Source organism: Onychostoma macrolepis, chromosome 22, assembly GCF_012432095.1.
Source record: "Onychostoma macrolepis isolate SWU-2019 chromosome 22, ASM1243209v1, whole genome shotgun sequence".
Classification (NCBI taxonomy): Eukaryota; Metazoa; Chordata; class Actinopteri; order Cypriniformes; family Cyprinidae; genus Onychostoma; species Onychostoma macrolepis.
The window spans coordinates 12,011,497-12,024,140 of record NC_081176.1 but is presented as its reverse complement, the minus strand read 5'-3'; the positions used below and the strand labels follow the sequence as shown (position 1 = coordinate 12,024,140).

At 36.9% G+C, this 12,644-nt stretch overlaps 1 protein-coding gene across 1 annotated transcript in view; it reads right to left on the bottom strand.

The window, feature by feature from the left end:
• The window catches only part of LOC131530769 (protein NLRC5-like), a 28,387-nt gene that overhangs the window by 3,332 nt on the left and 12,411 nt on the right, over positions 1–12,644 (bottom strand). Inside the window, exons 8-17 of the mRNA XM_058761210.1 lie at positions 10,684–10,857; positions 9,691–9,864; positions 8,902–9,075; positions 7,663–7,836; positions 6,681–6,854; positions 5,900–6,073; positions 3,837–4,010; positions 3,154–3,327; positions 2,333–2,506; positions 1,650–1,823 (exon numbers count right to left, since the gene is read on the bottom strand). Of these exons, the coding sequence (XP_058617193.1) occupies positions 1,650–1,823; positions 2,333–2,506; positions 3,154–3,327; positions 3,837–4,010; positions 5,900–6,073; positions 6,681–6,854; positions 7,663–7,836; positions 8,902–9,075; positions 9,691–9,864; positions 10,684–10,857 (1,740 nt within the window). The remainder of the gene's footprint in view (positions 1–1,649; positions 1,824–2,332; positions 2,507–3,153; positions 3,328–3,836; positions 4,011–5,899; positions 6,074–6,680; positions 6,855–7,662; positions 7,837–8,901; positions 9,076–9,690; positions 9,865–10,683; positions 10,858–12,644) is intronic.

The following is a 12,644-nucleotide window of genomic DNA, read 5'->3' as shown; positions in this document are numbered from 1 at the left end:
GACAATGAATCAGATCCATGTAAAGTTTGAGTGAATAATTACATCATAAGAAAATGCCATACAGTCAAAAAATAAAATAAAATGAATTCATTAACCTTGTTTAATTTTACTGAAGAAAGTTTTTACAGTTGAACTTAATTCAAATTAAAACTGCTTAGTTTGGTCAACACAATTTAGCAGGTTTACATCAAATTAATTTACACTAGTTTGTCTTTAGCTCAACTTCAGTACATTTGTCAAGCAAAATCTTATGTGGGATCAACTAATTTATTTATTGATGTATTTGTTTTTTATTTACTGAAGTCTAATTATTATAATTTTTTGTTTAAACAAGCAGTTTCACTCATAACTATACACAATAATAAAGAAATAAGAAAAAACTGGTGTTGAAAAACTGACATTCGAAAAGCTATTACTCACTAAGTGCCACAGTCTAAGCACAAACGCTGCTCTTCTGCATGATGGTAACCACAAAATTCAAAGACATTACAGAAACTGTCCAGCATAACTGAACATATAAACAGTAACATGTCTTTCCCTTTACAGAAAAAACATAAAATAACACTCCATCCCTAAATTTACTCTCCTAATGCAGTCTCGTGCAAAGCATGCTGGGAACTACAGATCCACTGCCCAGTTAAAATTATTAATTTATTCATTGCCAAACAACATAATTGTCTGGAATTCCCTGGTGAGCTCAAGTCAAGTCACTATTATTTGTATAGCGCTTTTAACAATGCAAATTGTGTCAAAGCAGCTTTACATCAGCTTGATATAAAGCTGGGTGGCTTTATATCAGCTTTACAGTGTTTAGACGGGGAAATAGTGTGTCGAAATAGTGTCATTCTCCTCTTGTCAGACAAAATCAGCAGTTTAAATCTAGGCTAAAGCAGAGTCAGATTGTGCAAAGTACTCAAACACAAACACATTCGTACAAACATACATACATTAGTCCAACTATTATAAAGAATGAAATACAGATGCATAAGTGCCAGAAGAGTTTAAAACATGGACCATCCTTCAATAGGTACTGTTCAAAAAGCATGCAGACTAAATTTTAATTGCTCTAAGTCGTCTGCCTGAGGGTAAAGGAGTAAAAAAATGTCTGGTCGGATGTGTGTAATCTATAAGAATTGTTAAGCCTTTTTTCTGCAAACAAAAATTGTCAACTGTTGTCAAATCGTCATTGTTCTGTTGTGTCAACAAAAATTATTCATGTAGTTTCAACACAAATAAATTAAATAAACTCCAATATGAAATATATTGGGTAGAGTGAACACAATGAAATTAAGTTGTTACAGAATGCTCAAAAATCATTTTCCTTGTGACTTGTGCAGAGCCTATCCTCCCTATACGCAAAATACGCGAGTTGCGTAGGGCCCCTGAAACACCAGGGGGCCCCCTTGCTCTCAAAGATGATTTAATTTTAGTTTTGTTTTTGAATTTGGCCAGCAGTTATGAAAACATGAATGTTCGTTTCTTTTAATGTGGTGCGCTGTTGCCCTTTCAACGTAAAAATCAGTCAAATCATGGAACGTGAATGTCGTACAGTCTCTTGCTCAAGACTATTGTCAAGCCACGGAAGAGACAGTGCCCCACCCACCCACAAGTACTTCACTGTATCAGCTGTATAGTATAATGATACTAACTATAGTATCCCCAGCTTGCATTGTGGGTTCATCAGTAGATCACTGAGGTTTTTCACTCCAGAGTCTCCTAGTTTATTTCCGCTCAGGTTCAGCTCTCTCAGGTGTGATGGGTTTGATTTCAGAGCTGAAGTCACAGCAGAACAACCTTCATCTGTCATATAACAGTATCTTAACCTATATTGAGAGAAATGAGACAAGTCACACTTCACTCCGTTTCATCTAAAACAGAATGTTTTAGCGGTTTTCAATTCCAGTCCTCGCGCCCTCCCGCTCTGCATATTTCGTATGTATCTCTTATCACTTCAGACGTTTGTTCTATTCGACCGTAAGTGCCCTGCGAAGCAGACATCACAGGATATTCCGCCATGATTCCAGTTCAAAGCGAGCGTGTATGTTCCATACAAAGGGCATTCAATTGTGTGATTTGTGAATTTAAATTGTATTTATTTACAGAGGTGTTTAATGTCACACTTGTCTAGAAAGTTTCGTCTGTGTGTGAAGACGCTGTGCAGTGCAATTCCGTGAATGAATGTTCCAAACTGAAGTAAACTTGAACGGATTTCCCTGCTCAGGGAGTGAGGAGCAATGAACACTGCGTAGGGATCATATCAGTCAGGACTGGAATTGAAAACCGCTGATCTAAATAAAACAGTTTTTGATTCTTGTATGTGAATGTTCCTCACCTCAAACTCTGCAGTTTACAGTGTGAATCCTTCAGTACGTAATGTAAGTGATTCACTCCTGTGTTTTTTATTTTATTCCAATCGAGGTGCAGCTCTCTCAGGTGTGATGGGTTTGATTTCAGAGCTGAAGTCAGGATGAGACACTGTTTCTCTGTAATCCTGCATCCACGCAGACTGAAGACAGAAAAAGAAAGAACGAGTCAGACACGTTACACGTTTGTGCGTTAAATTCATCATGAGTAAAGGCCATTCAGTGCAATAACTAAAATGTTGCAAAAATCTGAAACAAAATAAGTAAATAATCAATCATACAGCCATAAACAAAAACAGAAGAAAAACTATGATTTGAGGATACTAGTGACATTTCAAGTCCAGAGCATCTTTAGTCAGACAAAAAAAAAAGAAAAAAAAGGGTTCATGATTTATAATGTAATTAAGATTATATATTATATATAAATAAATAAAACCACTTTAAAATAATATTAAAATTTTGAAAATAGAGTTTAAATATAACAAATCAAGAAAATTTTGTTCATGAATCAAAATTTACTTTAAGACATTTTAAGATTGTATTTTACAGTCAACAAATATAATTTTTTATGATAATTTTTACTTTTCTTATTGTGATGCATGTCTAAGTGAAAGCGTTTTGAACAAGAAAAAACGCAGGTTGGGAATTCATTATGAACCCAGATAAATCAGTCATAATAATAAGCACTGAAATACTGTCAATTTTGATATCATGGTGACTTTAATTAAACAGTAAACTGTACTTGCTTGTACTTCACACTGTAACTGCTGTACAGTATAATGATACTAACTATAGTATCCCCAGCTTGCATTGTGGGTTCATCAGTAGATCACTGAGGTTTTTCACTCCAGAGTCTCCTAGTTTGTTCCAGCTCAGGTCCAGCTCTCTCAGGTGTGATGGGTTTGATTTCAGAGCTGAAGTCACAGCAGAACAGACTTCATCTGTCATATCACAGACTCTTAACCTATATTGAGAGAAATGAGACAAGTCACACTTCATTCTGTTTCATCTAAAACAGAATGTTTTAGCGGTTTTCAATTCCAGTCCTCGCGCCCTCCCGCTCTGCATATTTCGTATGTATCTCTTATCACTTCAGACGTTTGTTCTATTCGACCGTAAGTGCCCTGCGAAGCAGACATCACAGGATATTCCGCCATGATTCCAGTTCAAAGCGAGCGTGTATGTTCCATACAAAGGGCATTCAATTGTGTGATTTGTGAATTTAAATTGTATTTATTTACAGAGGTGTTTAATGTCACACTTCTCTAGAAAGTTTCGTCTGTGTGTGAAGACGCTGTGCAGTGCAATTCCGTGAATGAATGTTCCAAACTGAAGTAAACTTGAACGGATTTCCCTGCTCAGGGAGTGAGGAGCAATGAACACTGCGTAGGGATCATATCAGTCAGGACTGGAATTGAAAACCGCTGATCTAAATAAAACAGTTTTTGATTCTTGTATGTGAATGTTCCTCACCTCAAACTCTGCAGTTTACAGTGTGAATCCTTCAGTACGTAATGTAAGTGATTCACTCCTGTGTTTTTTATTTTATTCCAATCGAGGTGCAGCTCTCTCAGGTGTGATGGGTTTGATTTCAGAGCTGAAGTCAGGATGAGACACTGTTTCTCTGTAATCCTGCATCCACGCAGACTGAAGACAGAAAAAGAAAGAACGAGTCAGACACGTTACACGTTTGTGCGCGTTAAATTCATCATGAGTAAAGGCCATTCAGTGCAATAACTAAAATGTTGCAAAAATCTGAAACAAAATAAGTAAATAATCAATCATACAGCCATAAACAAAAACAGAAGAAAAACTATGATTTGAGGATACTAGTGACATTTCAAGTCCAGAGCATCTTTAGTCAGACAAAAAAAAAAAAAAAAAAAAAGGGTTCATGATTTATAATGTAATTAAGATTATATATTATATATAAATAAATAAAACCACTTTAAAATAATATTAAAATTTTGAAAATAGAGTTTAAATATAACAAATCAAGAAAATTTTGTTCATGAATCAAAATTTACTTTAAGACATTTTAAGATTGTATTTTACAGTCAACAAATATAATTTTTTATGATAATTTTTACTTTTCTTATTGTGATGCATGTCTAAGTGAAAGCGTTTTGAACAAGAAAAAGCATGAGTTGGGAATTCATTATGAACCCAGATAAATCAGTCATAATAATAAGCACTGAAATACTGTCAATTTTGATATCATGGTGACTTTAATTAAACAGTAAACTGTACTTGCTTGTACTTCACACTGTAACTGCTGTACAGTATAATGATACTAACTATAGTATCCCCAGCTTGCATTGTGGGTTCATCAGTAGATCACTGAGGTTTTCACTCCAGAGTCTCCTAGTTTGTTCCAGCTCAGGTTCAGCTCTCTCAGGTGTGATGGGTTTGATTTCAGAGCTGAAGTCACAGCAGAACAGACTTCATCTGTCATATCACAGACTCTTAACCTATATTGAGAGAAATGAGACAAGTCACACTTCATTCTGTTTCATCTAAAACAGAATGTTTTAGCGGTTTTCAATTCCAGTCCTCGCGCCTCCCGCTCTGCATATTTCGTATGTATCTCTTATCACTTCAGACGTTTGTTCTATTCGACCGTAAGTGCCCTGCGAAGCAGACATCACAGGATATTCCGCCATGATTCCAGTTCAAAGCGAGCGTGTATGTTCCATTCAAAGGGCATTCAATTGTGTGATTTGTGAATTTAAATTGTATTTATTTACAGAGGTGTTTAATGTCACACTTCTCTAGAAAGTTTCGTCTGTGTGTGAAGACGCTGTGCAGTGCAATTCCGTGAATGAATGTTCCAAACTGAAGTAAACGTCAACGGATTTCCCTGCTCAGGGAGTGAGGAGCAATGAACACTGTGTAGGGATCATATCAGTCGGAACACAGTTCAAGTCCGGAGCATCTTTAGTCAGACCAAAAACAAAAGGTTTATGATCTGTAATGTAATTAAGATATATATATATATATATATATATAAACCACTTTAAAATAACATTAAAATTTTGAAAATAGAGTTTAAATGTAACAAATCAAGAAAATTTTGTTCATGAATCAAAATTTACTTTAAGACATTTTAAGATTGTATTTTACAGTCAACAAATACAAATTTTTATGACCATTTTTGTTTTTCTTATTGTGATGCATGTCTAAGTGAAAGCTTTTTGAACAAGAAAAAACGCAGGTCGAGAATTCATTTTTGATGAAAATCTGGATAATTGTCATTTTCTATTGTGATCTCATGTGATTGGCAAGTTTTCCTACCCTCAGCTCATCAGACGAGAGAAGAGATATTTTTGTGAGGGAGAGGGAATGTTACATATGTTGATTAAAGATCACAAGGGTGGATTAATTTTAGGAAATAAATTATGAACCCAGATAAATCAGTCATAATAATAAGCACTGAAATACTGTCAATTTTGATATCATGGTGACTTTAATTAAACAGTAAACTGTACTTGCTTGTACTTCACACTGTAACTGTTGTACAGTATAATGATACTAACTCTAGTTTCTCCAGCTTGCATTGTGGGTTCATCAGTAGATCACTGAGGTTTTTCACTCCAGAGTCTCCTAGTTTATTCCTGCTCAGGTCCAGCTCTCTCAGGTGTGATGGGTTTGATTTCAGAGCTGAAGTCACAGCAGAACAGACTTCATCTGTCATATCACAGTAGCTTAACCTACGTTGAGAGAAATGAGACAAGTCACACTTCATTCTGTTTCATCTAAAACAGAATGTTTTAGCGATTTTCAATTCCAGTCCTCGCGCCCTTCCGCTCTGCATATTTCGTATGTATCTCTTATCACTTCAGACGTTTGTTCTATTCGACCGTAAGTGCCCTGCGAAGCAGACATCACAGGATATTCCGCCATGATTCCAGTTCAAAGCGAGCGTGTATGTTCCATACAAAGGGCATTCAATTGTGTGATTTGTGAATTTAAATTGTATTTATTTACAGAGGTGTTTAATGTCACACTTCTCTAGAAAGTTTCGTCTGTGTGTGAAGACGCTGTGCAGTGCAATTCCGTGAATGAATGTTCCAAACTGAAGTAAACTTGAGCGGATTTCCCTGCTCAGGAGTGAGGAGCAATGAACACTGTGTAGGGATCATATCAATCGAACACAGTTCATGCACGGAGCTCTCTTCTAACAAGCTGGTTATCTGAGGTGTGATAAACTAGAGATACATGCAAAATATGCAGAGTGGGGGGCATGGCGAGGACTGGAATTGAAAACCGCTGATCTAAATAAAACACTTTTGATTCTTGAATGTGAATGTTACTGACCTCAATCTCTCCAGTTTACAGCGTGAATCCTTCAGTACGTCATGTAGGTGATTCACTCCTGTGTTTTGTATTTTATTCCAATCGAGGTCCAGCTCTCTCAGGTGTGATGGGTTTGATTTCAGAGCTGAAGTCAGGATGAGACACTGTTTCTCTGAAATACTGCATCCAGACAGACTGAAGACAGAAAGAGAAAGAACGAGTCAGACACGTTACACGTTTGTGCGTTAAATTCATCATGAGTAAAGGCCATTCAGTGCAATAACTAAAATGTTGCAAAAATCCGAAAACAAAATAAGTAAATAATCAATCATACAGCCATAAACAAAAACAGAAGAAAAACTAGGATTTGAGGATACTAGTGACATTTCAAGCCGGAGCATCTTTAGTCAGACAAAAAAAAAAAAAAAAGGTTCATGATTTATAATGTAATTAAGATTATATATTATATATAAATAAATAAAACCACTTTAAAATAATATTAAAATTTTGAAAATAGAGTTTAAATGTAACAAATCAAGAAAATTGTTCATGAATCAAAATTTACTTTAAGACATTTTAAGATTGTATTTTACAGTCAACAAATACATTTTTTAATGATCATTTTTGTTTTTCTTATTGTGATGCATGTCTAAGTGAAAGCTTTTGAACAAGAAAAATGCAGGTTGGGAATTCATTTTGATGAAAATCTGGATAATTGTCATTTTCTATTGTGATCTCATGTGATTGGCAGGTTTTCCTACCCTCAGCTCATCAGACGAGAGAAGAGATATTTTTGTGAGGGAGAGGGAACGTTACATATGTTGATTAAAGATCACAAGGGTGGATTAATTTTAGGAAATAAATTATGAACCCAGATAAATCAGTCATAATAATAAGCACTGAAATACTGTCAATTTTGATATCATGGTGACTTTAATTAAACAGTAAACTGTACTTGCTTGTACTTCACACTGTAACTGCTGTACAGTATAATGATACTAACTATAGTATCCCCAGCTTGCATTGTGGGTTCATCAGTAGATCACTTAGGTTTTTCACTCCAGAGTCTCCTAGTTTGTTCCAGCTCAGGTTCAGCTCTCTCAGGTGTGATGGGTTTGATTTCAGAGCTGAAGTCACAGCAGAACAACCTTCATCTGTCATATCACAGCCTCTTAACCTATATTGAGAGAAATGAGACAAGTCACACTTCATTCTGTTTCATCTAAAACAGAATGTTTTAGCGGTTTTCAATTCCAGTCCTCGCGCCCTCCCGCTCTGCATATTTCGTATGTATCTCTTATCACTTCAGACGTTTGTTCTATTCGACCGTAAGTGCCCTGCGAAGCAGACATCACAGGATATTCCGCCATGATTCCAGTTCAAAGCGAGCGTGTATGTTCCATTCAAAGGGCATTAAATTGTGTGATTTGTGAATTTAAATTGTATTTATTTACAGAGGTGTTTAATGTCACACTTCTCTAGAAAGTTTCGTCTGTGTGTGAAGACGCTGTGCAGTGCAATTCCGTGAATGAATGTTCCAAACTGAAGTAAACGTCAACGGATTTCCCTGCTCAGGGAGTGAGGAGCAATGAACACTGTGTAGGGATCATATCAGTCGGAACACAGTTCAAGTCCGAGCATCTTTAGTCAGACAAAAAAAAAAAAAGGTTTATGATCTGTAATGTAATTAAGATTATATATATATATATATATATAAACCACTTTAAAATAACATTAAAATTTTGAAAATAGAGTTTAAATGTAACAAATCAAGAAAATTTTGTTCATGAATCAAAATTTACTTTAAGACATTTTAAGATTGTATTTTACAGTCAACAAATACAAATTTTTATGACCATTTTTGTTTTTCTTATTGTGATGCATGTCTAAGTGAAAGCTTTTTGAACAAGAAAAATGCAGGTTGGGAATTCATTTTTGATGAAAATCTGGATAATTGTCATTTTCTATTGTGATCTCATGTGATTGGCAAGTTTTCCTACCCTCAGCTCATCAGACGAGAGAAGAGATATTTTTGTGAGGGAGAGGGAATGTTACATATGTTGATTAAAGATCACAAGGGTGGATTAATTTTAGGAAATAAATTATGAACCCAGATAAATCAGTCATAATAATAAGCACTGAAATACTGTCAATTTTGATATCATGGTGACTTTAATTAAACAGTAAACTGTACTTGCTTGTACTTCACACTGTAACTGTTGTACAGTATAATGATACTAACTCTAGTTTCTCCAGCTTGCATTGTGGGTTCATCAGTAGATCACTGAGGTTTTTCACTCCAGAGTCTCCTAGTTTATTCCTGCTCAGGTCCAGCTCTCTCAGGTGTGATGGGTTTGATTTCAGAGCTGAAGTCACAGCAGAACAGACTTCATCTGTCATATCACAGTAGCTTAACCTACGTTGAGAGAAATGAGACAAGTCACACTTCATTCTGTTTCATCTAAAACAGAATGTTTTAGCGGTTTTCAATTCCAGTCCTCGCGCCCTCCCGCTCTGCATATTTCGTATGTATCTCTTATCACTTCAGACGTTTGTTCTATTCGACCGTAAGTGCCCTGCGAAGCAGACATCACAGGATATTCCGCCATGATTCCAGTTCAAAGCGAGCGTGTATGTTCCATACAAAGGGCATTCAATTGTGTGATTTGTGAATTTAAATTGTATTTATTTACAGAGGTGTTTAATGTCACACTTCTCTAGAAAGTTTCGTCTGTGTGTGAAGACGCTGTGCAGTGCAATTCCGTGAATGAATGTTCCAAACTGAAGTAAACTTGAACGGATTTCCCTGCTCAGGGAGTGAGGAGCAATGAACACTGTGTAGGGATCATATCAATCGGAACACAGTTCATGCACGGAGCTCTCTTCTAACAAGCTGGTTATCTGAGGTGTGATAAACTAGAGATACATGCAAAATATGCAGAGTGGGGGGGGGCATGGCGCGAGGACTGGAATTGAAAACCGCTGATCTAAATAAAACACTTTTTGATTCTTGAATGTGAATGTTACTGACCTCAATCTCTCCAGTTTACAGCGTGAATCCTTCAGTACGTCATGTAGGTGATTCACTCCTGTGTTTTGTATTTTATTCCAATCGAGGTCCAGCTCTCTCAGGTGTGATGGGTTTGATTTCAGAGCTGAAGTCAGGATGAGACACTGTTTCTCTGAAATACTGCATCCAGACAGACTGAAGACAGAAAGAGAAAGAACGAGTCAGACACGTTACACGTTTGTGCGCGTTAAATTCATCATGAGTAAAGGCCATTCAGTGCAATAACTAAAATGTTGCAAAAATCCGAAAACAAAATAAGTAAATAATCAATCATACAGCCATAAACAAAAACAGAAGAAAAACTAGGATTTGAGGATACTAGTGACATTTCAAGCCCGGAGCATCTTTAGTCAGACAAAAAAAAAAAAAAAAAAAAAGGTTCATGATTTATAATGTAATTAAGATTATATATTATATATAAATAAATAAAACCACTTTAAAATAATATTAAAATTTTGAAAATAGAGTTTAAATGTAACAAATCAAGAAAATTGTTCATGAATCAAAATTTACTTTAAGACATTTTAAGATTGTATTTTACAGTCAACAAATACATTTTTTAATGATCATTTTTGTTTTTCTTATTGTGATGCATGTCTAAGTGAAAGCTTTTTGAACAAGAAAAAATGCAGGTTGGGAATTCATTTTTGATGAAAATCTGGATAATTGTCATTTTCTATTGTGATCTCATGTGATTGGCAGGTTTTCCTACCCTCAGCTCATCAGACGAGAGAAGAGATATTTTTGTGAGGGAGAGGGAACGTTACATATGTTGATTAAAGATCACAAGGGTGGATTAATTTTAGGAAATAAATTATGAACCCAGATAAATCAGTCATAATAATAAGCACTGAAATACTGTCAATTTTGATATCATGGTGACTTTAATTAAACAGTAAACTGTACTTGCTTGTACTTCACACTGTAACTGCTGTACAGTATAATGATACTAACTATAGTATCCCCAGCTTGCATTGTGGGTTCATCAGTAGATCACTTAGGTTTTTCACTCCAGAGTCTCCTAGTTTGTTCCAGCTCAGGTTCAGCTCTCTCAGGTGTGATGGGTTTGATTTCAGAGCTGAAGTCACAGCAGAACAACCTTCATCTGTCATATCACAGCCTCTTAACCTATATTGAGAGAAATGAGACAAGTCACACTTCATTCTGTTTCATCTAAAACAGAATGTTTTAGCGGTTTTCAATTCCAGTCCTCGCGCCCTCCCGCTCTGCATATTTCGTATGTATCTCTTATCACTTCAGACGTTTGTTCTATTCGACCGTAAGTGCCCTGCGAAGCAGACATCACAGGATATTCCGCCATGATTCCAGTTCAAAGCGAGCGTGTATGTTCCATTCAAAGGGCATTAAATTGTGTGATTTGTGAATTTAAATTGTATTTATTTACAGAGGTGTTTAATGTCACACTTCTCTAGAAAGTTTCGTCTGTGTGTGAAGACGCTGTGCAGTGCAATTCCGTGAATGAATGTTCCAAACTGAAGTAAACGTCAACGGATTTCCCTGCTCAGGGAGTGAGGAGCAATGAACACTGTGTAGGGATCATATCAGTCGGAACACAGTTCAAGTCCGGAGCATCTTTAGTCAGACCAAAAGCAAAAACAACCAAAAAAAAAAGGTTTATGATCTGTAATGTAATTAAGATTATATATATATACAGTGGGTACGGAAAGTATTCAGACCCCCTTAAATGTTTCACTCTTTGTTATATTGCAGCCATTTGCTAAAATCATTTAAGTTCATTTTTTTTTCCCTCATTAATGTACACACAGCACCCCATATTGACAGAAAAACACAGAATTGTTGACATTTTTGCAGATTTATTAAAAAAGAAAAACTGAAATATCACATGGTCCTAAGTATTCAGACCCTTTGCTCAGTATTTAGTAGAAGCACCTTTTTGATCTAATACAGCCAGGAGTCTTTCTGGGAAAGATGCAACAAGTTTTTCACACCTGGATTTGGGGATCCTCTGCCATTCCTCCTTGCAGATCCTCTCCAGTTCTGTCAGGTTGGATGGCAAATGTTAGTGGACAGCCATTTTTAGGTCTCTCCAGATGCTCAATTGGGTTTAAGTCAGGGCTCTGGCTGGGCCATTCAAGAACAGTCACAGAGTTGTTGTGAAGCCACTCCTTCGTTATTTTAGCTGTGTGCTTAGGGTCATTGTCTTGTTGGAAGGTAAACCTTCGGCCCAGTCTGAGGTCCTGAGCACTCTGGAGAAGGTTTTCGTCCAGGATATCCCTGTACTAGGCCGCATTCATCTTTCCCTCGATTGCAACCAGCCGTCCTGTCCCTGCAGCTGAAAAACACCCCCACAGCATGATGCTGCCACCACCATGCTTCACTGTTGGGACTGTATTGGACAGGTGATGAGCAGTGCCTGGTTTTCTCCACACATACCGCTTAGAATTAAGGCCAAAAAGTTCTATCTTGGTCTCATCAGACCAGAGAATCTTATTCAGGTGTTTTTTAGCAAACTCCATGCAGGCTTTCATGTGTCTTGCACTGAGGAGAGGCTTCCGTCGGGCCACTCTGCCATAAAGCCCCGACTGGTGGAGGGCTGCAGTGATGGTTGACTTTCTACAACTTTCTCCCATCTCCTGACTGCATCTCTGGAGCTCAGCCACAGTGATCTTTGGGTTCTTCTTTACCTCTCTCACCAAGGCTCTTCTACCCCGATAGCTCAGTTTGGCCGGACGGCCAGCTCTAGGAAGGGTTCTGGTCATCCCAAACGTCTTCCATTTAAGGATTATGGAGGCCACTGTGCTCTTAGGAACCTTAAGTGCAGCAGAATTTTTTTTGTAACCTTGGCCAGATCTATGCCTTGCCACAATTCTGTCTCTGAGCTCTTCAGGCAGTTCCTTTGACCTCATGATTCTCATTTGCTCTGACATGCACTG